This window comes from Temnothorax americanus, unplaced genomic scaffold, assembly GCF_048541705.1.
Source record: "Temnothorax americanus isolate GAGA-0224 unplaced genomic scaffold, ASM4854170v1 Scaffold123, whole genome shotgun sequence".
Classification (NCBI taxonomy): Eukaryota; Metazoa; Arthropoda; class Insecta; order Hymenoptera; family Formicidae; genus Temnothorax; species Temnothorax americanus.
Genome location: NW_027509257.1, coordinates 25,759 through 53,076, shown reverse-complemented (window position 1 = coordinate 53,076; position 27,318 = coordinate 25,759). Strand labels below are relative to the sequence as shown.

At 42.2% G+C, this 27,318-nt stretch overlaps 3 protein-coding genes across 6 annotated transcripts in view; all 3 read left to right on the top strand.

Moving 5' to 3' along the window:
* The window catches only part of Fng (Fringe glycosyltransferase), a 159,947-nt gene that overhangs the window by 123,501 nt on the left and 9,128 nt on the right, over positions 1–27,318 (top strand). Inside the window, exon 10 of one of the 3 annotated variants that reach the window (XR_013255868.1) lies at positions 10–4,127. The exons of the other annotated variants lie outside the window; for them this stretch is intronic. The gene's annotated coding sequence lies outside the window, so the exon portion shown is untranslated. Of the gene's footprint in view, positions 1–9; positions 4,128–27,318 lie in introns of those variants that run through there. 3 annotated transcript variants of the gene reach the window in all.
* LOC143893604 (uncharacterized) lies at positions 6,583–13,255 on the top strand. 2 transcript variants are annotated; one of them, XM_077399151.1, is made up of 2 exons: positions 6,583–8,853; positions 8,915–13,255. In XM_077399151.1, exon 1 carries the CDS (start codon positions 6,894–6,896, stop codon positions 7,815–7,817), a length of 924 nt encoding a protein of 307 aa, XP_077255277.1. In that variant the 5' UTR covers positions 6,583–6,893; the 3' UTR covers positions 7,818–8,853; positions 8,915–13,255. The 2 variants fall into 2 exon arrangements, with proteins under 2 accessions (XP_077255277.1, XP_077255278.1); XM_077399152.1 differs by having other exon boundaries at positions 6,583–12,388; positions 12,457–13,255.
* Positions 15,343–16,707, top strand: LOC143893607 (matrix metalloproteinase-27-like). Its single transcript, XM_077399155.1, has one exon. The coding sequence runs from the start codon at positions 15,343–15,345 to the stop codon at positions 16,705–16,707; it is 1,365 nt and encodes a 454-aa protein (XP_077255281.1).

Here is a 27,318-nt window from a genome sequence, read left to right as displayed (position 1 = left end):
TATGTACAGAGACGTCGGAGACACGCAGCAAACCATGCAGCCATATGAAGTAGAATAAAAGACCGGTTACCGGCCGGCAATGTTGAAGGTTATGTGTCTAATTTAAGTCGATTTTCTTGATCGAAAAGATGTCGAATCGACATCGATTTGATATCAATTCAATGAGTCATTTCTTGTTGGAAAAGTCGCTTAAACAATTCTTTCACTTGAATGTTTGATCTTTTAACGTAACAATGCTAATTTTTCAAGCATTTGTTATAATAATTTTTAATAAAATTAAATATAATTTGAAATATAAATATTTCTGCGGTATCTCGAAAAGAGATCGAATTTTACAATCCGTCAATATGGATGTCGCGTCGACATATTCTGAGAGCATTGATATCAATTCGACATCGAATTGATATTAGCTTTTTCACTGGGGTGCGATTCAGATCATTATATGTTGGCAGCAAATGCATATATCTCATTCAACTTAACAAATAACCAACAAAACGCTGGGAATGATATAAGTTATGCCTAGATATTTAGTATCTTGCACTTTTGTAACTGTTTTATTTCCTATGTAAATATTATAATGGGGAGAGAGCTCAGGAAGTGGATTATTAGCGATGAAATATTCACGAACACCCTGTGGGATTCCAGGGTCACTGAGCGCAACTAGAGTTCTAAAAGACGATAATTTTACCGGGTAACTTTGGTAATTTACCGTAATTTACTGTAAATTACCCAATAAAATTACCGTAATTTACCGAAAAGTCGAAAACACATGTGTGATCAATAATTACAATTATAATTTATAATAAATATTGCGTTTTATTCGATTTGAATAGCGTTTATTTTTATTTTAAAAAATTACAGGAACGTTTCAAGGGAACATTGCAAATAGAGCTTATACTTATACTTATTTTTATTTGGTATTGCTTTTGTATTTAAAGCTTATTATAGTTATAAAAAAAATTATTGCATTTTGCAAAATCTGCAAAACAAATAATTAGCCGTACTTTAACGTTTTTAACATTAAAAAATAAAATAGTTTTAGTTAGAATTAGAAGTTAAAACAAACAAATTATACTTTATAGTCAAAATAAAACCAAACCAGACTTCAATCTTTTCGTTGAGCATTTGGTAACTCTGATCACATTAATATAAATATAAATTAAGATGACAATGATCAGATCATAATCTTACTCATCACTTTCTAGATCGCTATCGCTTTCAGTTTTAACGTCACTTTCATTTTCGTTAGAATTAGAAGACAAAGGTAAAAAATCACGAACTACAAAAGGATCGCGAGATTTTTTTCCAGATTGATGTTTGACGTTATAAAATGCATTAATTGCAACCAACATTTCAACTTTATTTGGTAGGAGCTTATTTCTAGATCGGGTATGAATTCTACCAAATGTGCTCCAATTTCTTTCGCATCCGGCCGACGTCGGTGGAAGATTGAGAAGCTGAACAGCAATAGGGCACAATGGCTGTTTGGTACATAATCCTTGCCACCAAGTAATTGGGTCAATATTTTGTGCAGAATAACACAGTTGTGGCCTAGACCACAACCCTGACTTAGTTCTGTATTCTGCCAGATATGATAAAACAAGGCTGGTATCCAATTTTAGGTGCTCAGCCAACTGAATGATAATATCAATAGCCTCAGTAGCAGCGTCATCCGTTATTACCTGACCACAGTACCGTGGATCTAGTATATTTACAGCTTTGTGTACAGGTTTGCAGCAAAACTCTTCACGGCGTGCCATTCTAACTTGTACTTGTTCATTTTTAGTCAGTGGAGCAGATGAGAGAGAGTTGTCCATCAGCTTATTTATTTTAGAAAATACATATTTGGGGCACATCTGACAAATGCACTGTCTGATTCAATATATGTAATAGCCTCAGCAATAGAGATTAAAATTGCCAAAGCAGATCTAGCTTTAGCCCAAAAAGTTTCATCGAGTACAGTTTAGCGCACAAACCCATCAATTTGGAGATCTTTGTCAATGACTGTGGCTTGCAAAGCAGTTTCATTAGTTAATATGCTCTTTAGGCTAATAACAATACCACCCCATCTAGTTTTACTTGGTAATTTTAAGGAAATACCCTTTCCTTTGCCATATTTCAAATCCTGGTTTTTTTTAAAAGTAATTAATTTGTTTCTACTTTTAAAACTTTTAATAATTTTTTTTACGTCCAAGTAGAGATTATTCATGCTTTTTAAGTTCATTATATCAGACAATAATAAGTTTATTGAATGTGCAGCACAACCAATAGTAATAATATGGGGAAATTTCTGCTTTATTATTTTCCATGCAGCTTTCATATTACTTGCATTGTCAGTCACTAATAGTATAACCTTATCTTTTCCTACTTCATTTATGATTTTTTCCAAATGAAAAGCAATAAATTTACTAGTCTCCCTGTTTTCTCTTTTTAAAGATTTTAAAAACATTGGTTTTGGTGTAGAAATCATGAAATTTACAATACTTTCTCCTTTGATATTTGTCCAACTATCTGTCATAATAGCTAATGAAGCAGCTTCGTTAATCTTTTGGTGAGTTTCAGTCATAACTTTTGCATACTCATTTTGCAGAAGTTTTCCTCCTAAATTATATGCAGTGGGAGGTTTATAGGCAGGTCTAAGAATACTAAATGCCTTTATCCACAATGAGTGCTCAAATGTACAGAGTGGTATAGCTGTGCCAAAAGCAGCTTTAGCCAAGTCCTCATCATGAGTCAATAAATGATTTCAAGCTTGTCTGAGTTTTAACAGCTACTGCATCACTTTGTTGATTTGCAGTTTCAGAATTTTGAGAAACTCCTGATTGACCACTAACAGATGATATTGCCTGAATCTCATCATCTGCTTCTTCCTCTTTACTTAAGTTTCCACGAGTGAGCTTAAACTGCTTACAGTTTTTCAGGTGCAATTTTATCCTGGTTGAGTTAGCATTCTGGTAAGATTTTCTGCAAAATCTGCAGCGAGCAGATTTCTTGCCACTAGTATCAGTGACATGGAAATAGCTCCACACAGTTGATGCTGTGCGACCCATCTTTAAACCTGGAATAGAAATTTAATGACAGGTTCACTAATGACTAATGACTGACACACGATATGAGACAGAAAATAGCCCTATTTAATGTACAAGATTTGGTGGACAAGGTTTTTGATTTGTGTATTTAGGTGCTTTTCCACGTAGATAAATTTAGAATTGATATAAGTAAAAATATCTAACGGGAACGGTCGGAAGTGTCCCGACGTTGGCGCTTAGGAGTGGCAGGGTCAGTGACTACAACTGGTAAAAAGTTGATGGGCTAACGATCTCGGGACGATAGCGAGTCTGTGCATGTTCAACACATCCAACACTGTTAATAAGTTCAGCAACTAAATGAAAATTCTGTGGGCAACTTGCCACCTGATGTTGTATCTCTGGTGTCAATCGACGATTTTGTACATCAAGTTGTTCAATCACAGGGTCGGAAAAGCTTCGGGAAGTATCAGATAGGTCCATTTGATATTGCAACTATGCCATCGAAACGCGATATGACTCTGAAAGTCCGCAATTCTGAACAACTTTAGGATACTGGAGTTCTGCTTCCATAAAACTTTTGTTGACCAGGAACACTGTCTCACCGATTTGGATGGGCTTTGGATATGTTGTAGAGCATAAAAAAATATTACTTTTATTTTTTTAGCGGCGTATCTCGACGTTTAGGGGTTGAAACAACCTTTCGAAAATAACGGATTTTATAATTTTTAGCGAACATCTCTCTCTTCGAAAATATAAGGGGTATGAAAAAGAGTTTTAAACAAAAGGTGTATGGTTTTTTGTGCTCTTTACAATGGCGTAATCATATTTCAAATTTTTTTAATTTAATCCTACACACTTATTATTTTTGCAAAATATAACAATTATTTCAACGCAAAAATTTAAGAGCATTGAATACCAAATACATCCATGTATATTTTTATTATGATACCATTATTCGATTTTTGGGAAGACGAGATGATATGTGGTATAGGCTAGGCGTCGCACTGTAGGTAGGTGTTGCGTTATTTCTGTTTAGTTGCTCTGTACGCTTAATAATTCCTATTTGTATGTTAGTAGCTAAAGAATATATACTTCTACTCTCAGGTACAATCGCGGGTGTCGGGAGGGGAAGCGTCCCCGCGGGGGGAACGCCATAAGAGATGGGCGAAGGGGGTCCGGGAGGAGCAGCTTGTGGGGGGGGACGAGGAGTGGGGGAAATTCACTTCTGTACTCGGGTACTCTGGAGGGGGTCGGGAAAAGGGGGGTACCGCGTTACCGACGGTGCGCGAGGAGGAGCGTCGTCGATCGCGGCGAGGCGCGTATTGTCGCGTCGCCCGCTTTTCTCTGTCTTAATGTCTACATACTGTCGTAGTAGACTCAGGATGAAATGACCAACGTCGATTATTCTCCTCACGCTGTATTGTCATTTTTAGCTTGAGCTACTAGAGATTGTAGACGAGAACGGCGACGTGGTTTCCGGGTTCGAGACGTTAGAGAGATACTCTCTTGTACTGATTTGTACTTTTTCACGAATATTTTTCAGCGCGCGTCCGAACTCGTTCAAGGTCGCTCTCGTCATTTCCTTCTTTTGTTTTTTCTTCGAACGACGCGGCGAGCGGTTATCGTTTTTTCCGGGAAAGAGTTTATCTGGGTATGGAAAACCAACGTTGAGATAATGAACGCGTATAAAATGAGTTTTGCTCGCGACGGCGCGGTATACAGTGACGCGGATTGACAAATGTATTGTGAGAGAGTGGTGCGAACCGATCGGAACGGGAATAAGTTGTTTTTTTAATGCGGTATGAGCGACGAGTACGTAAAACTTTGCAAACCGGTGTTAATTCTAAAATTAGAAAACCGATTGTAAAAATAAGCGAACCGCTCGTGAGGAATTGTTGCAGATCGGATTTGTGGAGAGTCGACGTAACGAGATATCTGATCCGTCGCGAAATCGGAATCGCCGATCGCCAATCGAACTGGAGGTTTTTCTATTGCAAATATATTTGAAAAGAATAGAGGACGGTATTTATACGTCTAATTGATTTAGACCCGACAGCGGTGATAATGTAGCAATAGCAATGTGTGTATTCGCGAATGAACGATCACCGTTATTACTCGTCCGAGGATCAGACGGCGAACTGCGCTGTTACAAGCCCATGCCCGCGTTTTCGTCGGATTCGGACGACGAATCGGCGAGACTCGAAACGTTGTTATCGTCAAACGCATGTGCGTTGGTGGTGGTGAAGGAGGACGCGCGATGGAATCTGGCGACTCATCATTTGCGGAGAGAGATCGAAGCGCGAACTGCGCGTGAGCGCGCGTGGATAGAAACGACGATGGTAAATTCCGCTAGGGCGCACGATTATACGCGTAAATTGCCGCTCAAGTATCATCATTATTATCAGACGGTGTTCGGAGGAGAGAAGCTACGTAGGATTTACACCTACGGGTCTCGTTGTCTTTTCGATCGAGTGAAATTCAGTGTTCCCGAGGGTGAAAGGCTCTTCTGGATGACATGCAGAAAGAGTGTGACGAATTGCTCGCCGCGGACGTCCGCGACGCGGACGGGTATCGCGCGTGGAGACGACGATGCGACGAGTGTCTCCAGCCCCTGCGGGAGAGCTGTCGAGTCGGACGCTCCGGAGGGCGAGGCAACACCGGAGCCGTGACCGCTCTGGTGGCTCGAATAGCGCGATTGGAAGGTTGGAGGGAGGATCTGCGTCGGCGATTCGAACGCGCCGTGGGTGCCGGTTTGGACGGTGAGGGTGCTGGTAGCAGCAGCAGCGTCAGCGGAGGATTTTCGTGGGTCGAGATCGATACGGCGTTCCGAAGTCGCGTGCTCACCGGCGCGAGCGATAACACTGAACGTGAGATTGGGTGGGTAGGGAGCGATAAGACAAAAAAAAACGTGAGTTATTTTAATAGCATATATTTCATTTATTTTAATATCATATATTTTATTTATTTAATTGGCATATATTTCATTTATTTTAATAACATATATTTTATTTATTGTAATAACATATAAGTAGCTAACAAATATATACTTTTGGCCTCAGGTACAAATCCGGGGGTCGGGGGGGGGCGCGTTCCCCGCGGGGGGAACGCCATAAGAGATGGGCGAGGGGGGTCCGGGAGGAGCAGCTGGTGGGGGGACGAGGAGTGGGGGAAATTCACTTCTGGCCTCGGGTACTCTCGAGGGGGGTCGGAAAGAGGGGGGGGGGGAAGAAGAGGTGCCGCGTTACCGACGGCAGCGTCGTGGACCGCGGCGGGGCGCGCACTGTCCGCGCGCGTCGTCGCGCGCCTCTTCGTCCTCGCGGGCCAGACGCGGTCATCCCGTCCCCCTGACGGCGAAAATCCTGAGTCGTCCTTTCGCGAGGGGGAGCGTCGATCGCGCGCTTCTTCGTCTCAACGGGCCGGATGCGGTTTTCCGACCAGCCTCGTTGTATCGAGAGAAACTGAGAGAGACGATAGAACGAAGGTTCACCCGAACCGTACGTTTCGCGAATATTTTTCAGCGCGCGTCCGAACTCGTTCAAGGTCGCTCTCGTCATTTCCTTCTTTTGTTTTTTCTTCGAACGACGCGGCGAGCGGTCGTCGTTTTCTTTCCCGGGGAAAGAGCATATCCGGCGTGGAAAACCAACGTTGAGATAACGAACGCGTATAAAAGCTCGCGACGGCGCGGCAAACGGTGACGCGGACGGACAGTTATCGGGGATCGCTCGGTTCTCGGTGGCACTGTATATAAGTGCGAGAGAACGCGAATCCTCGTGCAATTAGATTGTCAGTTTGAAGTTTGCGAAAGCGCGAGAACGCTGATGCTCGTAGCTCGCGTACTACGTCTGTACGGAGAGAAAGAGTATTATGGAGAGTCAAGTGAAAGATAAGGAGGTTCTGATGTCGTTGTTGGACGAGCCGTTCGAGGATCAGGTACTAGAAGTCGAACATACGTCGACGGATGTCGAATCGATCACTTTCGCTTTGCTCGATCTGCTGCGCGAAATATGGAATCCTGAATGTTCGGCGTCGCGGAATTTGAGACTGTTGTTCGGAAGCGTCTCGAAGTATCTTACGACTGCGAATCAGAATCGAATCGATTGCAATGTACGTCGTATGCGCGAGGGCAGCAACATAAAGAGCGTGCTAACAGAGCTTCATAAATTGTGGCTGAAAGAAGGTTCTAAGAATCCTACGTGTTCAAGGAAGGATATGTATGATTTCATTCGCGATCGACTTCCGTCGAAGTTGTACTCGTCATTAGTGAACGATTTAATGACACAAGATACCTTTCACGAGTGGATCAACCATTACGGAAAATACGTCAAAAGTTTACCCGTCGGTGCGGGAGGAGATATCCTCGCCGCGAAATTGACGGATCAATCGTTCGGTGTGGAAAAGCGGGTCGAGGAGGAGGCGGGATGCAGCGGCGGGCTCGACGCATTGTTCGACCTGACGGAGTCGGGTCGCGATCTCGATCGTATGCCGCAGTACATATCGAGGATGAAGGATCGGCGGATGTTCACCGTGAGATCGCCCGAGGAGATCGGATCACAGTTGATCCGTCTGGACGTCTTCGACGTCAAGGATGTCGCGAATAAAGAGAGGCGTGATTGGTTGAAATACGCGAAATTGCGATCTCAGATTTTGATCACATTGTCGAGTACGGATCGCAAGCGGCAGTTACTGCGCCGGTTATTGGATCAAGCGGCGGATGATTTGAGGAAGATTCCTGGGGTTGTGAAGGAGACAAGAAAGGTCGTGTGGGAAAGTGGTCGGAGCGACGATTAAAAACTATTGCGCACAAGTTTTTTTCTTATAAATTGGATAAATAAACATATAGATACACGCATGTGTATCTCGAGACAAATATATATGTTGTATCATTCTTTACTCCCTCCGCTGTTATTTCATGCTTTTTTCTTTATTCGTGGGCGATTCCTCAAAGACGCGTAGAATATCGGGGAGGAGGAAGTCGCGATAAAAATATAAAATTGTAATATGTAAAAAAAGATATACGCTTCTGTCACCGATATCGTGTTTCCATTTATCGCTCCCTATTCCACCCAATCTCACGCGCGTTCGCTCACTCGCGCTGGGAAAAAAAGCGTCGACGATTCCGGCGTATGAGTCGGTTTGATAAAACGCATTTTTTCTCTATGCAAAATGCTATTCTTAGTATATTTTGTTTACCGCAATATCCTCCTTTTGTTGCACTGTCTCGATATATAAAGAACTCCCGGCTAGACTTGGGTGTAGTCAATTCACAGTCTTTTGAGACAGCGACGCGAAGCCTTTTTAAAAAAACAAAGTACATTTGAACAGTGACAGTGCCAAGATGCGTTTGCAAATAACGTATCCGTGTGACGGTGTAAGTGTTTTGTGTTGCGCAATAATAAAATTCTGCGTAATAATTTTGTGTAATATATTTTTATTTTTAGTACATAAAAGTTGACAAATTGAAGATTGCAGAGGTATCTCTGCAAATGGGGATGAACGTTACGTTCACTCCATACGAGGAATCTTTGCAAATTAAATACCTATTTGACGATATAATATTTGAGGTGCCTGTGCACATGAAGGTGAGTACATATTATATAAGGTATACGATTTAGTATATCCAATAAATTATTAAATAATTTGTTATAGCCTGACGACGTTCGCGAGCCTATTCCGGCGACGTATATAAATTTCATTCCAGAGGTACGTTATTTTTGTGTTTTTTTTTAAATAATATATTTTATTTAATTTTTTACAGCATGATGTATATGAGAAGACGTTATTTGAAAGGACGTTTGACGATTATAAAAATTTTACTAGATTTGAGGTACGTGATTTGTGCGCGTGTGATGTTTTAAATATTTTATATAATTTTTTTGTTTTTATAGGAGGAAGGTGCCAATGAGAACCCAGCCGAAATACACGTGCATTTCGGCACGTCGACGGTGAGTCGTTTAAGTAATATTTTTTAAAATAAAATATATTATATAAGTAGGGAAAAAAGAAATTTGTAATTATCGTATACATGAATGACTCATGTTTAATATACAGTTAGGAAAAAGAATTATTTAATTATCGTATAAGTAACTCATGCTTAACATGTTTTTTTATAGATATTCCGATATGACGAAACAATAGATGCCACGCTCCTACCAAAGGTGTGTGTGTGTGTGTGTGTGATATAAAAAATTTTTAGCTCTGCTTGTGGTGATCGACTGTTCCCGTCAAAACGAATCTGTGAAGAGCGCCACCGTGGACGTGCGCATCGAAATCGAATGCAAGGAAAACGTCCCGCCGAAAACCACCGCCTTTTGTCTCATCGTTCACGATCGCGTCATCGAGTACAGTCCGCTGACCAACGTTGTGCGCAAAATTATCTAACGGAAAATGCGGTTGTAGAAAAACCATTTCCCCGCGAAAACGAGGAACATATAAAATTCGAGGATCCTTTCATCGTTCCTCAAACCGTTAGGAACGAGCAGTTTAAGCACATCTTTACTGTTTTTTTTATTTCAACACACGTCGACTCGATGGCCGCGGCGGCAACGACAACGACGACGATCTTCGTCGACCTGCAGGGCTTTGTAGTAGGCGAGAAATTGCGAGAATTGCGAAGCGAGACGCGCGTACTCGCTCATCACGTGTTTTGCGCCCCTATGAGTTGGGATCTGCTGACGAGGGCCAAGAAGGCAAGGGCCAGCTGGCTGATGGCGAATCACCACGGCCTCCGTTGGGAGGACAGGGACACGGACTATCGCTTAGCGAAGACAATAATTTGAATCGCGGTGTGCGACGGCTTGGAAGAAACGTAGGAGAAAGAAGAGACGCCCGGCGTGCGAATCTATGTGAAGGGGCTCAAAAAGAAGAGGTGGCTGGAGGAAATTCTCGGCGACGCCGTTCGCGACCTCGACGCGACGATCACGAACATCGACGCCGAGTACGACGACGTCGATCGCCTGGAGTTCCTTCGCCCCGATCGCGCGTTTTGCTGCGGACGTCATCAACGGTGCTGCGCGATGGAGAACGTGCTGAAGCTGCGCGACTGGTGGATCGAGCGACGCGAATGTCTGTCCAGCATCGACTCCGTGGATTTGTAAAAAAATTACGTTACTTGTTTGACATAATTGTATTTTGTTTTATATTACTCGTATAACACAATTGTATTTTTTTATCGTATTACTCGTATAACATATTTGTATTTTTTTGTATTACTCGTTTTTTTCTCTACGTTGCATTTATCTATCTGTATTGTATTTAATCATTTTCTATTCAATGTATATCCGTTTATATTGAGTTAAATAAACGAAAGAATGAAAAAAAAATCAACGAACGATGTCGTTCCTCTTCACACGCGCCTGTTCCACAGTGTACATTACGAGCTACCGAGTGCGCAAAAATGGCCGGTCGCGAGAACGCGATAAACATTGCGTGCCGCCGAGTGCGTAAGAATGGCCGGTCGCGGTACCTCTTAACTGAACAAACAGAGAAACGGCGAACGATTGACGAGAGAGCGAGACGGGAAGGAGCGATAACGCGGAGACGCTTCAGCGCGAATGACCCGACGAGCGATAACGCCGAGCCGCTCCAGCGCGCGAGGTGTGAGTACGAGCGCGAGGTGTGAGCGATAACGCCGAGCCGCTCCGGCGCGAGTGAGCGATAACGCGAGGTGCGGTTACGAGCGATAACGCGAGTTGTTCTAATAATGTTTTTTTTCTTTGTAACGGCCTGTCTTTATCGAACGCGGACTGGTTTACGGGATCGGGAGTTCGATGAGAGGCCCAAAGACAGTAATCAATTTGCCATGGGATAGTAACATGCACTTTATTCAAGATCGATATTACACGCACGCTGGCCGCGGTATATTACATACGGAACGCGGCTACAGGCATCAGGACGCAGGCGCTTGGCTATATGAACCGAATTAATACATGCGATAATAATGGGACGCGGTATAGTACATACGGAACGCGGCTACAGGTATCAGAACGCAAGCGCTGGGCTATATGAACCGAATTAATACAGGGATAATAACGGAACGCGGTATATTACATACGGGACGCGGTATATGTCATACGGGACGCGGCTACAGGTATCCGGACGCAGGCGCTCGGCTATATGAACCGAATTAATACATGTGATAATAACGGAACGCGGTATATTACAGACCGGACGCGGTAGAGTACATGCGGAACGCGGCTACAGGTATCAGGACGCAAGCGCTAGGCTATATGGACCGAATTAATACCGGTGACAGCAGCGGAACGCGGTACATTACATACGGGACGCGGTATATGCCCTACGGGAGGGTGGCGGAATCCCGGGATCACGGTCGCGAGAACCCTCGCGGCGAGGCCGAGCACGCTCGACCTCACGGTGCCGTGGCCGTCGGGGTAGTGTTCAGGGAGCTCGGGAACACTCTGAGAACCCTCAGTCGAGAACCAGAACTCTGGACCTCGTTGTGCGTGTTGCCCTAGGATGCGGAAGGTAGCTTCGTCAGGAATAGCGGAAAGCCGTGGGAAAGACGAAGTGTCTTTTCGTCGAGCGCGCCGGCTTTTTATACCGCTCGGCGCGATGAGCTTCGGCAGGAGGGAGGCCGATCGTCAGGCGACGGTGCGGTGGTGGGAGCGGCGCGATCCCGCGTGTTCGCTTCGGCGAGGATCGGCTCGCTTCGGCGCTCGTCGGCGTCGTGCGGGATGGCACCGGTGCGGCGGATTTCCCGCGCACACGGTGCGTTTTAAAAGATTAAAAATTTGTGGGCGCACCGCGCCCGGTCCTCGCCCGACGGAGGATTGGTCGGGCGGCATCCGGCGGGTGGTGGCCGGGGACGATGCCTTGGCGTAAGGGGCGCATCGTTACATCTTTTATCTTTTCTATTTTTTTCTTACGTATTGTTTTTAAATATATTTTATTTTATCTTACGTATTGTATATAAATATATAAATGACACTTTTATAAATAATGAAACTTTTATTTTATTTTATTCCTCTTAATAGTATTATATATATTTTCTATACATATAATTGTTCACATTTATTATGTTTATTCGGTTTTCATTCACTTCTTTGAGGAGGGCATACCCTCCGGAACGTCCTCGATGTCTATCACGTCGTCCTCAATGTTGCCGGCGCGACGCCCCTCGTCACCGTTCTCGTCCCTCTCTCTCTCGCGCACCGTCCTCCGTCCTCCGTCCTCCGCGCATCTTCGGGTGCGGTCCAGTTGTTGCTTCAAACGCTACAGAGCATTCGTAGCGGTGCTATGGATGGTCCACATGGCGCTACAAATGGCTCTGAGGAGATATAACACGTCATCAATGACGTCATGGTTTTCGCTCCCAACGTCCTCCAAACGCCTCAGCTCAAGAGGTAGGTTATCTGAAGCGTTTGTCAACATTGGCGGGAAACTCAAATAACATATTAATAATACGTAACAGTAAAATACTCTCGTCGGTGGTATACGGAAAATAAGCTCAAAAATGCCTGAGTTACATCTCGTTGACGAGAAAACTTCAACAACATATGTATTTAACCTGACACAAAAGGATTTTGCCCTTCTTACTTTATGAACTCTATACACATTTATATTATACATGTCTCATACGAAGAGTTGCACATATTAAATCTCTTTTTGCCTCTGCTTCACCTCTATTGCGTCCTCCACTTTCTAATTGTAGAGGACATGCTGCTTCTGCATTACTTAATATTAATGCTTCTAATTCGTCATATCTTATTAAACATATGTTGTGTAGTACACAACATGCTAGAAAATGATAAGGAATGTGCTCCACAGATCCCATTGCTAAATAATGAAGGAGGCTTCTCCAGCGTCCTTTGAGCAGACCAATAGCTCTTTCCACACTCATACGGGAAGAAGACAAACAAAAATTATAGTTTTTTTGACGCTGTGTGAGATGTCCATTGTCTGTGAACGGCACCATCAGATGTTTTAAAAGGGGATAGGCAGCATCTCCTATCAGATGGCTTTCATGAGGGAATTTTTTTGAGTCTGAAATATAGTCTTGCAAGCCTGATAGTCTAAACACACGTGCGTCATGTACAGACCCTATATTCCCTACGTATATATGTGTAAAAAGACGCGTGTGATCGCAAACTACCTGCAACCACAAATTATTATTAATTTATATTATGCCTATGGCACACGATGCTTAATCTACCCATTAATAACAGTTTACATAAACGATCCTTTAAAATTAAGATTTAAAAAATAACAAATTAAACAAAAATAGAAAAATTAATAACCTGGGCTTGGATAGAATGATGGCCTTTCCTATTTATGTAAGCCTCGGGATTTTCTTTGGGAGCAGGTATATTAATGTGCGTACCATCAATCGCTCCAATAGTTTGCGGAAAGGCACCAATATGAGCAAAACCCTGCATAATTTCTACAGCCCTTGTTTCTTTTGGCCACTGTATAAATTTTGGTGAAAGATAACATAGTATCATCGTAACTCGTCGTACTGCTCTTATAGCAGTGGCTTTTCCTACACCGAATCTAGTATGTATCGATCTAAAATTATTTCATAATTTAATTATAAATTAAAAAATTGCTAATTTATTAATAAAAATTTTTAGTAATACAAATATGATAATTTATACCTATAAGAATCTGGTGTGGCCATACGCCACAAAGCAATTAAAAGTTGTTTTTCAGGTGATATCATTTTATTGCCACTTACTGATCTTTGTAATCTTTCTGCGATTTCTCCCAAAATAAATTCAAATGTTTGTGGCAACAGTCTAAAAAAATAAAAAAGTAAAAAATGAGGGAAAGGTGATTTCTAGCAAATTACACGGCTAACACACACTGTAACTTAATAAACTATTTCATTCTTGTTCATTCCGCAAGATAACAAGAATGAAATAATTCACTGTTTTACACTGTGTTATTTGTGTAACTTGCTAGAAAACATTCAATAAGAAATCTTATAAACATTTACATTGCTATTATAATATGTACATACATGAGAAAAAAGTAAAAAAATGTTACTTTACCTGAAATGGCTCTTAAATTCTATTGCAGTAAGCGACGGGACGATGTGTTCAACATAACCTTTAATTTTAGGTATGCTCTTTTGACGTGTTTTCTGATTTAACACATGACAAGCTGCTAACATTATTTCCAAATTTTCATCTTCTTGTAAATAAGATGGAACGTCGCAACAAATATTAGTCACATATATTAAAATTGATAAATCTACTTCCATCGTTTAGGGCTGGTTTTCCCAACTTCTTGTTATACACACATATGTATAATAATCATACACACACACACACACACACACACACACTCAATCCGATCCTTCTTAATCCGGTCCACTTGCGTAGCGTTGGTAGCATTCATAGCGCTAGTGAACCGTTTTATGATAGTGTTGGAAGCGAAAGCATTGGTAGCATTTAAAAGTAGCAACTGGACCGCACCCTTCGACACAAAGACCCGTATCTGGTTGCGCGACTTTCTCGCAAGCGAGGCGACGAGGGTTCTACCATAAATTTTAACATAATTATTGAATAAAATTATCAAATATAATTATTACATATCGTTAATGAATGTAAAAACTGTTTATATTTGTATTCGACAAATCTACTTACGTTCTATCCAATACGAGGGATTCCTCGTCAATGCGCACCGCCAACTGCAGGCATGGCGGTACGTTCTCAGAAATGCACTGCAGCCGCAGCTGCAGCTGTCTTATCGCTTCGCAAAATTCCTCCGCTACTCTCGTGAGGGATGCTGCGTGAATTTGAAGTAATTCACACGCGGAATGTCGTCGAGTTTCTCCATTTCAAGCACTATCCGTATATAAGAACGTGTGATAACCGATGCAAATGGACTATACCCAGGTCTAGTCTCACGTTCTTTATATACGGTGAAAAGGGGATATTGCGGTGAAAAAATATACTAAGAATAGCATTTTTTGCATCGAGAAAAAAATGCGTTTTATTAAACCGACTTGTCCGCCGGATTTGACGCATTTTTCTCACCCGAGACCCCCGCCGCCACCTGTCCGCGCCCAGAAAGCGCATCGACAAAAGGAGGACATTGCGGTGCGAGTAATCTACGATAAAGATAGGATTTTTGCATCGTGGAAAAACACGCACGCGTTTCGTCAAACCGACTCGTCCGCTGGATTTGACGCATTTTCTTCCCACCTGAGACCCCCGCCGCTACCTGTCCGCGCTATCGACAACGAGCGTCCTCGCGAAAAAACATCGCGCGTTCGGTCCGCTCGTCGCGATCGCGCTCAAACCGCAACGCGCCGTCATCGCGGTTCCACCGTCTCTCTCTCTCGCTCTCGACGATGTGGCTCGCGCGCGTAATCGCGTTGACCGCGTGTCTCATCGCCGTGAGATGCGTCAATGTCACCGAGGAAAATTACGAGCTCGCGTTCGATTACCTGCAGAAATACGGATACCTGACCAAAGATGTGGACGCGGTTCCGGCTCAGAGACGATACGACGTTCTTCGCAGAGCCATCGAGGATTTTCAGAAGTACTACGATCTGCCCGGCGATGGAACGCTCGACGACAAAACGCTGGAGATGATGGGTAAATCGCGATGCGGTTTCCGAGATATCCTCAGGCACGGAACGAGAGCGAGTCTATCGAAATGGCCGAAGACGCACCTGACATGGGATTTTTACCTAGCCACCGAGAGCGAGTTGAGCACGGCGCAGGCCGCGTTCGACATGTGGTCGCAGCATTCGGCATTAACGTTCGAACGCTCCAGATTGAATCCCGACATTGTGATATTTTGGCGACGCCTGCATCACGGTAACATGAACGTCGAGGTGAACGGCCCAAATTGCACGGACAAATTCGACGGCCCCGGCGGCGTGCTCGCCCACGCGTCTCTCCCGATGGACGAGAGGCCGGGTTTCGTCTCCGAGGTGCACGTCGACGGAGACGAGCCGTGGCACATTTTCCTCAGTAGGAATCCTTTGGATAAGTTCTCCTTTCATTACACGCTGACGCACGAGATCGGTCACTCTCTCGGATTGCTGCACAACAAGCGCAGGACTTCGGTGATGTTCGCGTTCACGCCCGATAAGCAGTACCCGGTCAAGCTCGACAGATACGACATCGTCGACATTCAACGTTTGTACGGCGAGAAATTGGCGAACGATCCCCCGCAGACGCCGGCGCCACCGCCGCCACCGCCGTCGCCGGATCTGTGCGCCCTTGATCGCGTGAACGCGATATTGATCGTGGAAAATCGAATGTTCATCTCGTACAGGCATTACGTTTGGTCGTTCGATCTGGACGGTAGGACGTACAACGGACCTCTGGCCCTGTCGAATCACATGAGCTTTCTTCACGACAATTACACGCGCGTGACCACCGCCTATCAATCGCCGTTCGGCGATGTCGTGGTGTTCGCGGATAATTTGGTGTACTTGGTTCAATATCCGGAACTTACTCTGCGGCCAAATTGGCCGAAAACCTTGCAGGAACTCGGATTTCCCGCAAAGACGAAGATCAACGGAGCGGTGAACACCCACAGAGGACGTTCCTTTGTGCTGTTCAACGACAACTCGGTGGGCGAGATAAACGAATGTGACCATCACAGAGTTGTCAGATTTACATTGTACATCCCTCACGAAGATACGAATCTGATTCCGACACTTCTTTGCCAACGAAATGATGATGGTTCTGCACAAAAGTAAAAATAAAAATATAATTAATAAATATGAATGTATAAAAATGTTAATTAATATTATTAAAATGGTGTTAATAAATAATTTGAAAGTAAAGTACTTACGTTCTCTCCAACATGACCGCGTCCTCGTCGACTCGTACTGTCAGCTGCAAGCAGGGAGGCACTTTTTCCGAAATATTCCTTATTCGCGCCTGCAGTTGCCCCACAGCGTCGCACATATCGTCGACTTCCCGTGTCAGAGCCGCGGTTTGTATTTGTAGCATTTCGCAAATACCCTTCAACTGATTGAGTTTATCCATGTTTAAATTATTGCTGGTGGCTCGAAAAAGTGGGGTGGTTTCTCCGGTTTATTAGTCTCCAGTCGAGTTGTGACGCAAGTTCTTCCAGAGCTTCACCCCTGACATTAGAGGTGTTCGATCCTCAAAAGAGAGAGTGGGCATTAAAATCCCCGCAGATGATGAGCCTGTTATTATGTGCTACACAGGAGCAAATGGTGGATAGCTCCTCCAGAAAGTCCGAAAATGTCGGAAGATTAACGTTGGGAGAGATGTAGCACGAAAGAATATAAATCTTTCCCAATCTGATCAGAACGCAGTGTCTACCACGGGCCTCCAACGTGGCAGGGTGTGCCGTGACCCTGTTATTGACAAAGATGGCCGCGAGATGGTCGTGGCTGTGGAACCACAATTGATAAGGGTTGTGCGTTCTGGCTGGTTCGGAAATCGCACAAACAGCAGCCCCCATTTCTCTTGAATGATGAACAAGGAGGTCCTGAGCCTCCTTGTTACCGTTCAGATTTAATTGAAGACACAGAGTCATCTCTGCGTCACCGCCCGACCGTTAGTCACAGGGTCCCTACGTCTCCCACGTGCAGGTTCGACGCACGCGCAAGCATTGAGCGATCCCAGTCGATGATCGCTGGGTCTTCCAGCGTCTCTGCAAACGACGCAGCAGGGGTCTTCTCTGCAAGCGCCAATCTGGTGACCGCGTTCACCGCATCTGAAGCAGGCGCCAGTCCGGTCCTCAGGAAAACCACATGTGGTGCGGACATGTCCGAAACGCCAACATTTGTAACATTGGACGGGTCTTGTCTTGAGTAGCTCGACCCGAGCAATGGTCCAACCTATTTTAAACTTGTTTGTGGCCGAGATTTTAATTGCCGTAGATAAGGGGCATTTGCCACCTCCTCCTCCCGCTCGGGTCTCGGTGTCACTCTTTCCGTAACGACGGGTGACCTCTTTCCAAGTGCTGCCTCCCCTACCGCAGGGTGTGCAGCACTCTGACCCGAGGATCGAGTTCCTGCATTGGCTAGGTCGTTCCTCGTATCTGGACCGTCGTGGTCCTCGTAGTTGCGGTCCTGCCTCTTTCGGGCCGCTTCTGCCATCTCCAATTCCTTCAACCTCCGGTGGAGCTCTTCGTAACTGGCCTGTGCCGGAGCGTCGGGGGAAACCTCCAGCACCGTCCCTTTTACCGCCTTAGGCTCCACAGGCTCGCGGCGGGCTACTACCTCATCGATCAACCAAGTGCGCTCCTCACCTAGGTAGTCACGCACCAATCCCGGGCCGGCATAAGACTCTACGGCCCCACGACTCAGCCAAGTCCCATCACTATAAGTTGCAGCCTCCATCACGACCCCTGTCCCTCGCAAAATAGTGAGAGTGTTGATATTGGAGGTGTGCCAGTCGCACACGAAGGTTGCGAGGCCCCAGCCCCAGGTTAAGTCCACTGATAGGATTCCTGCTTGGTTGGTCCACCCCGCCCTATCGGCGATGACTGCGGTCTTGTTAGTGTCGACCAGGCATTTGACCCAAACGGAATTAAGCCCGTTATTCATTTTGCGAATGTTGCCTATCTTAACGAGATGTTCGTCGACTACTGAGATTTCGTTAAGTATCTCGGTCGGGGAGATGGAGTCATCAAAGTTCCATATGCGTAGCTCTCCTATGGTGGTCGGGCGAGTGATACGTATATTGTTATTATCCAGAACCTCCTTGAGTTTTCCCACTAGTGTGTCAGCCTTAGTGGTACCGTCCGCACCGGGGATCTCAATGATAACCCCGCCGTTGATACCGCGCCTGATCTTTGAGGTCTCGATACCAAGAGCATCTAGATTTATGCTTTCACGAGCTTTCTTTAAAATATCAGCGTAGCTGACGTCTTCTTTGAGGCTTGTGATCGAAACCGCGGCAGTTTTCGGTGGTCTGCGCGGGCGGGTAATCAAGCGAGGGCCACCTTCGACGATCCCACGTCGAGATCCATCATTCCGAACGTTCGCCTCGCTTCGTGCGACGTCAGCGGTAGGCGACGCATGGATCTGCGGGCCTAAAACTTCCCCGTCAGAGATGCCAGAGGTCTCGGTAGTACAGCCGTCATTCTTAAGAGGTGTTCTTCTAGTCCTTTTCTTCTTATTGTTCGAGGATTCTTCTGATTTTGAGCCGAATTTGGAACGCAATTCCTCTATGTTGTTGACTAATTGCGCAATTTGCTTGTTCATACATTCAAGCATGTAATTTGGGCCGGTGTTCTCATCTAGATGTAAAGTACGAGTAGGAGTTTGCGTGGAAGGAGTCTCTTTGCCAGATTTCTTGTTCCTTCCAGGAGGAGATTTCTTCTTACTCGAGGTAGGAGCCTCAACTATATCCGTCTCTGACCTGGAGGCAGTCGTAAGGTGTTTCCATATTTTGACAGTTTTATCTCGCAGTGTCTCAGAAGAGATAACTCTAGGCTTCCTCTGAGGGAGAGGGGGATAGTCTTTCATGCTATTTGTTGCCAACCTGTTGTCAATTTTACGAGTATCAGCTCCCTGAGCAGGATTATTCTCAAAAAATACTTTTGTAGGAGATCCTGTATGAGTTGTGGGGTCCCTCATATTTCTAATTTCCTCGCGGAGCATCTCGACGTCCCTGCGAAGGTCTTCGTTTTCTTTACGGAGTATCGAGTGCTCCTTCTTTTGAAGTTCCTGTTTGCGGGTAATCTTACGTAGTTGAGTTGTAAGATTTTTATTCTGCAACTCCAAATCAGCGATGTCGCCAGTAGCGCCAAGTAGGTGCGTAAATTGGTGGCAGTCACCGGGTGTATGGTGAGTTTATGCTTTGCGGTTGTCAGGACGGGAGTGTAAACTTTGTTATCCGAAGTCGTATATCTTCTTTTGAGAGGTATCATTGTATTATCTGGCGAGTTCGACGGGAATCGTTCCTTCCTCTTTTCCCTACCAGGGGTAGGTAGATGAGGTGTATTTTCGTCATCGTCGTCATCCTCAATTATTATTACATCTCCAATCACATGTTCATCTCGGTGTGTCGATTCCTCCGAGTCCGACATCACAGGAGGGACGAACGTAGGATCAGCCTTCACGTTGTCAATCTGTGGATCTTTATTGATGCCCGTAATAATCTTCCTCGTAAGGTCCACTCCTTTGTCGTAATCCTCTTCCATATCCACCTCTTTGGTGGCTTCTTTATCAGCAGCTGCGCCTGTCCAATCAGGACGCAGTGCTATTTTTGTGTTTGTGTGCGCGCACCTGTAAATTGGAAAAAAAATTTATAAAATTATAGTGCTACATTAATAATATAATTAGGTGTGCAATGTGAGCGCGCCTATGTTCTCATGGATCAAACAAGATGTCTAATCGGGAGAGAGTTATCCGTCTTCTTGTTTCTTGACTGTAGTGTCAAACTGTTTTTTATTTACGTAGTTTGCACTAAAGCCAAAAAACGGATAATCAGAGCAGTAGGAGGCACTTTGCGTACGTCATTTGACAGGATTCTTGCGTAGAGCACCGACTTTCATTTCTTTATGTATGCGGTGGCATTAAACTCTGATCTATATATTTTTCAGCACTGGCAGCGACTACGATATCGCTCTCCACAGATAGAGAATGGCTATGGACGTCATAGAGACACGTTTGACCGCGGTTCGCGTAGCACGCAGTAAGTAAATTGGAGGGGTTACAGCCATAGTGGTGTAAATCACTTTTTTTTTTTAACCTATTGAGTTAAGTTCATAGATGCAGTCTACACATGCAGATATGTTGAAAAAAATAAGAAGAAAAGTGTTTAAAAAATATTCACATCACTATGGCTTTAACCCCTCCAATTGTACTTTTATCTCTTGTAACATTCCTAACAGACACGGCACGTTTCGTATAGTTCTGTCGGGCCACAGTTTGCTGCCTTTCGTCTCCTTCCGCAATAGAGGACGACATTCCTCGCGGTTGATCGTCGCGCGTGGATACGTGCAGGACATACGCGCTGTAACTTGTTGATACTCCCGTAAAGATTTGGGAACGCAAACTTGACGCTCTTATATTGCGAACCACACCAAGATATGTAACTGCGTTTTGCGTTAGTCTGTTGCGATACCACTGTACGCACGCAAAATAATTTTGTACGTCACATAGATGTGTACTTTCGACTTGATATCACTGAAGAGGGTCGGATTATGCTCCAAATGTACTCATCTGTCTCAGGCAGTGTTGATAGTATATCCATCTTGTGTTTCAATTCGGAGCCAGTTAATGTCATGGATTGTTGTTTAAACAATGGTAGAATTTCTTCTCCCAGATTCCTTTCACAAGCGGATGCCATCATGCGGCACTCAAATGTCAGAATGAAAAATGTTCTGGCTTCTATCTTCAGTTCACGCTCTTTTGCCATCAATTGGATTACTGCCCAATTCTTTGGTATATGCCCTGCTGCCTCCACTGTTCGGTAGAACTCTCTTATATCAATTACTGGCCGTCCTAATATCTCCAATATAAGTCTGGTATTCTCTCTATCTATAGGTTTTTTTGAGACCCATGACATCCAGTGCATCTTGTGCAAAAAGCTGATATATATGATCTAAATGGGGAGTGATTGCTTTGTCATCCAGTAGATCACTAATCTGGGGGAAATAATTAAAATTGTGATTCTTGTCAAATTCCAAGTTGAACCATGCCTCATTAGGGATCTTATAACACTCTCGCATTGAACCAGGCCTACCTCTATCTATGAGCTTCTTTATTCTTTTGTCTAACCTCCAGTTCTGCAGGACCTTGGGAAGTATTTTGTGCTTTTCGTAATATGCTACAAAGTACTCCCTCTTAAAATTCGCTGCAATGTCTCTTAGGGCTTGTTCCTGTGAAACCCGTATAGATTTAGGGCCGAAACGTTTGATTAATTACTTTTTAATGTTTTAATGTATCGACCAAGTATCTTTAAATATAATATCTTCGCACATTGGGGATCTTGCGTCGGCTTTCATAGCCCACTATTTACGTTACATATATATGTTATAGTCAAAGCCCGAAACGCAGGCATTCCTAGGATTGACTAGTCAATCCTGGGGAACGACCAAGCGTCTTGGTCAAAGCCCGAAATAAGTTTTGCGTTTCGGCTTTTGACTAGTCAATCCTAGGAATAACTAATACGGCTAGTCAAAGTTAGAAACTAAAGAAAAATCACTTCGGACTTTGACTAGTGAATCCTAGGTGTGGCTTAATTCGGACTGTGTAACTGTTAACAAATAAAATCAAGATTTTTTTTTACTAAATTAAGTTCTTATTGTTAACTTAATGTAGCTTTTTATTTACTTTTTTACTCTTGTACATAGTTTTTTCTCCTTAAGTTTAAAAATGTAGTTTTGGCAAAATATTGGTTTAAAGCGCTTTAAACAGTTAAATACTTTTAAAGCGCGTCATCTAATATATGTAGATTAGTGACGCGTTTTAAACAGTTAAATATTTTTAAAGCGCGTCATTTAACCTATGTATGTAGTATTTAACTGTTTAAAGCGCGTCACTAATTGACATAGGTTAGATGACGCGCTTTAAAAGTATTTAAGTGTTTAAAGCGCGTCACTAAACTAAACAAAACTAAACAAAAAAAATGTATGCGTGAACTATTTCGACATATATATTAGTTATTTCTTCCAATACTCAAAATAGCTGCTATATTTTTTAAACTTTTTTTGATAATAACTTTTTAACAAATAATGATCCCCGACTAAATAAAAAGCTACATTATGTTAATAATAAGAACTTAATTTAGTAAAAAAATCTTGATTTTATTTGTTAACAATCACACAGTCCGAATTAAGCCACACCTAGGATTGACTGGTCAAAGTCCGAAGTAATTTTTCTTTAGTTTCTAACTTTGACCAGCCGTATTAGTTATTCCTAGGATTGACTAGTCAAAAGCCGAAACGCAAAACTTATTTCGGGGTTTGACCAACACGCTTGGTCGTTCCCCAGGATTGACTAGTCAATCCTAGGAATACCCGCGTTTCGGGCTTTGACTATGACATATATATATATATATATATATATATATATATATATATATACATTGCAGGAGTGTCCAAAGAGATATCTCTGGCTCTTCCAAATAGAATTGGCAAAGCTGAAAGACTGCTTCCAGGAGCGTCTAATGAGATCTCTCTTGTGATTTCAGAAGAAGTGGGCAATCCTAAATCCTTTTCTCTCACTTGTTGAGTGAAATCTCTAACTTCAACTATTTCCCTGAATTTGGGTTTAGGCTCGGGGATTAAGTCTACAGATCTTAGCCTTTTCACAATCACTTCAGAGAAGGATGTGGCTTTATTTCTTAGGCAATAGTGCTTAGGAATACAGTTACAGGTCTTGACTGTCTCTGAGAATCTAGGTAATCCCACGTGATAGCTAGACATACAGACAGAGGTAACTTCTAAACTATAAAGTTGTAAAAGTGTGCCCGTCAATGTGGATGGGGAATTGAGAATAAGCATAGTGATGACCAAATGAGTCTCGAATATGAGTTAAAATGATCTCAAATGCAAGAAATCTGAGGGGTGCTTTTCTCAAATTTCATATTATTTTCCGAAATGACCATTTATATTGTATATATATATACAATATTGTATATATATATATACAATATAAATGGTCATTTCGGAAAATAATATGAAATTTGAGAAAAGCACCCCTCAGATTTCTTGCATTTGAGATCATTTTAACTCATATTCGAGACTCATTTGGTCATCACTATGCTTATTCTCAATTTTCGTTGACTCTATTAAAAAAAAACATGAAATCTTTAAATAAATGAAAATTGGACAATTTAACTATGTGGGTCTCTTGTAGATATCACTTGCAAACATATGAAATTATTTGCGGCTCAATATTTTGCTAATATCAACAAAGTTGACCTTGTGAAAACTTAAAATAAAGCAAAATTTTTTAACGATACGTTCGTCGATGGTTCGATATATTTGACAACGGTGATTGATTCGCAATCTTGATCTTGATTAGGCACCGTCTCCACAAAAGTCGAATGGTTTGTCGCAACGTCGGTAAATCTTTGTTTGTGATTTTTACGAATGTTAGATTTATCTAAGTTGTAAAAAATCAGGATATTTACGCTAAATGGAAAAAAGATATCCCAAATCACATTTTCCTTGTATATCCAAGAGTTGTGCGATCTATCGAATCTCAGCCATTTCACGTAAACCTCGTCACCCCTGAATGATGAGTTATTTTTACACTGATAATACTCGTTGCACTTACATTCATAATGCATTTTTTTCCGATGAAATTAGTCTTGTTGTCGCTACATAACAATTTGATGGTCGTTGATGGGTATTTTATTTCGTTGTTCCAAGCTTTTACGTTTGAATAAAATGTGTCACCTCTTTCGCGTTCGTCGTTTTGGTAGGGTACTCCCATTTAAACTTTGAGAAGCTATCGGTCACCTTTAGCTTTAGTCCAGTCAAATTAGACATTTGAGCTCGGAAGTGAAGCGGTATCAATGAAACCTTTTTAGGGTTGTTGGGGGGATGTAGAAGAGCTTATTTCTGAGTTGTCGGGCTAATCGGACCGATGGGTTTTTAAGGGGGGAAGGGGGAATGAAAAATTTCGTTTTTTCGCAATAACTCGGCGAATTTTGACCGTACATGATTTAATAACCCCTCATTTTGTAGCTCTTTTAAAGCCTTACAATTCATTTCTTGAAGACCCTAACTTAAAATCAATATTTGTCGAGTTCTAGCGAGTCCCGAGCGCACTCGACTCGACATGCGACGCGCCGTCGCATGGCCGATCGTCATCGCGGCGGCGCGCCGCCGCCGGCGACGATCGGCCACGCGTTAAAAGCGCGACTTCCAAAGGCTTCCCCTGGGCTCAATTTTTAACGAATCTGAACGACTGACCTCTCGTTTTGTAGGTCTCTTTAAGCCCTACAACTTTGTCAGTGGCGGCACATTTCTATCTATTAATGGAAACGAGATAAACGCAAAAAACCGCGACAAAATACATTTTTTCCCACTTTCACCGGCTAGAACTCGACAAATATTGATTTTAATATTTTAATACATATATAGACATATATGTATACAGAAATATAAGGCTTTCAAAGACCTAAGCTTGGATCGCATGGCTTTTGATTCTAATTGTTTGTATATTGTTACGATCCTATTTCTCTTATTATTATTGATTTTAAGTTAGGGTCTTCAGGAAATGAACTGTAGGGCTTTAAAAGAGCTACAAAATGAAAGGTTAGTAAATCGTGTACGGTCAAAATTCGCCGAGTTATTGCAAAAAAACGAAATTTTTTTTATTCCCCCTCCCCTCCTTAAAAACCCATCGGTCCGATTAACCCGACAACTCAAAAATAAACTCTTCTACATCTCCCCAATAACCCTAAAAAGGTTTCATTGATACCGCTTCACTTCCGAGCAAAAGCCTTTTTTTTGTCTAATTTGACTGGACTACTTGCGTTCTCTGGCATATTAGTTGGAAAGGTAACAAAACCAAAACAAGTTTTGGTCAGTGGTGAGATATCTTAAATTAAAAACCCCTTTCAAGAGAGGCAGGGAGAGGGAGGGAATATTTTTTTTATAATTGAGAATATATATTAATTTGTTTTATACCGACTTTTGAATAAAATGTGTTAAACTTTACTTGAGGCCGTAGAGGAAAATAACGCAACACTGATGAATGCTGATATTATGACACTATATGTATATTATATTCGGTATCTTGAGAAGTACAAAATATATTTAAAGCTTTAACGCTTTCTCGGTACGAGCGCATATGCGCATGTTATCAACCGCAAGTATAACTGTTGTTGCTTAATTCCAACATAATGTATAAATTTATTTGTCTCAGGTGTCGTTTCTCCTGCTACCTTAATATTAAAAAAAGTGTTTCAGTACTCTGTGGCCATTAATGTTTCATTTAGGTCAAATTTTTCTATTTTTTATATATATTGGTATTTATATGTATAATAAATATACATAACATTTTTGTAAAACATTTGCACATATTAATTATTCACATACATTAATTATAATTATTATTTTACACAATATGCTCCTTACTGTGCGTTTTACATTTTATTGCACAATAGCCACAATATGACTGTGAATGGAATGGTGAGAATTTTGGCTATACTGTCAAATTCTTTCATTGTATCTTGTTGTGTGCATTGTTATTTCTTTCTGTCTTTTTGAAATATTTTTATTAAGTTGTACAAATGTATATAATTACGTCGATTTGCGTTCTGTATGGTAAATCTTGTGCGGTGACGAAAAGGTAACGACTGAAATTTTAAGTTTTGGCTATTATTTATGCAAATGTTATTTTGATTGTGCTATAACAGCTGCATCAATAACAGCAGAATTGCATCAAAAGATAATTTTTATCCGTGATAAATCTCTTATCATTTTAATAAAGATTAAAATATAATATAAGATTATAATATAAGATATTTTTTGTTATTTCTTTTTTTACATGGAGAATTATTATATTATGTTTCCGGATAAAAATAAGAAATACGGTTATTTTTTTAGCTTAATGTTTCAATTTCTATGGAAATTGCAGTCGTTATCTGTTTTAGTCCTAATTACGAGACGCCATTGCAGTGGCAAATTTTTACTTTGTGTTCATTTATAGAGCTATATTTTATTTACGAAACAAAATTTCATATTTTCTTTTTTATTTTTCTGAAATTTTGTAGAATCGTAATGAAATTGCTGCAGGGCTATAATTTTAGAGAAGTATATTTGCCATTGACGTCTTATATTCTTTATGTATATATGCGTGAGTGAAGATAGAAGAAACAGTAGAGATAATGAAATAGAGATGCAATTCCTCGATGGGAGAAACTGCAAAACACAATTCGTACTAATACGCGCATATGCGTACGTGACAGCTGCATCTGTGCAATACTGTACAGGAGTCGTAAATAAGTTAGTCATATATATAATTAAAATTCGTTGACGGTTTCTCGTCGACGCAAAACAGAAATAAACTAGTCCCTCGCAAAAAGACAGACAGCTGTACGTAATGTGATATTTAGTGCGTTCAAAGTTTACTTGTACATATATATCTGTCAACGTCACTCTTTTATAGCATTACGTTGTAGATGGCTCTGCAAGAATATTTATGAACGATGTAGTGAATACGCGCGTGCCATATCGAGTATATGAGTCGTCTGCTTTCAACATAGTGAGAGTAATTAAAAAAGACTTACGGATATGTAAGCAATGTATATAATAATATTAATATATTATAATTGTAGCGAGATTCACATGAAATTGAATTTACACTATTTTGAAAGTAAACGGCATATATGTTATTAGTCTTTTCGTCTGAGGAATATGG

Bases quoted from the DNA above. Each gene is read 5' to 3' on its own strand.
- LOC143893604 (XM_077399151.1), top strand. From the start codon at position 6,894: ATGGAGAGTCAAGTGAAAGATAAGGAGGTTCTGATGTCGTTGTTGGAC.
- LOC143893607 (XM_077399155.1), top strand. From the start codon at position 15,343: ATGTGGCTCGCGCGCGTAATCGCGTTGACCGCGTGTCTCATCGCCGTG.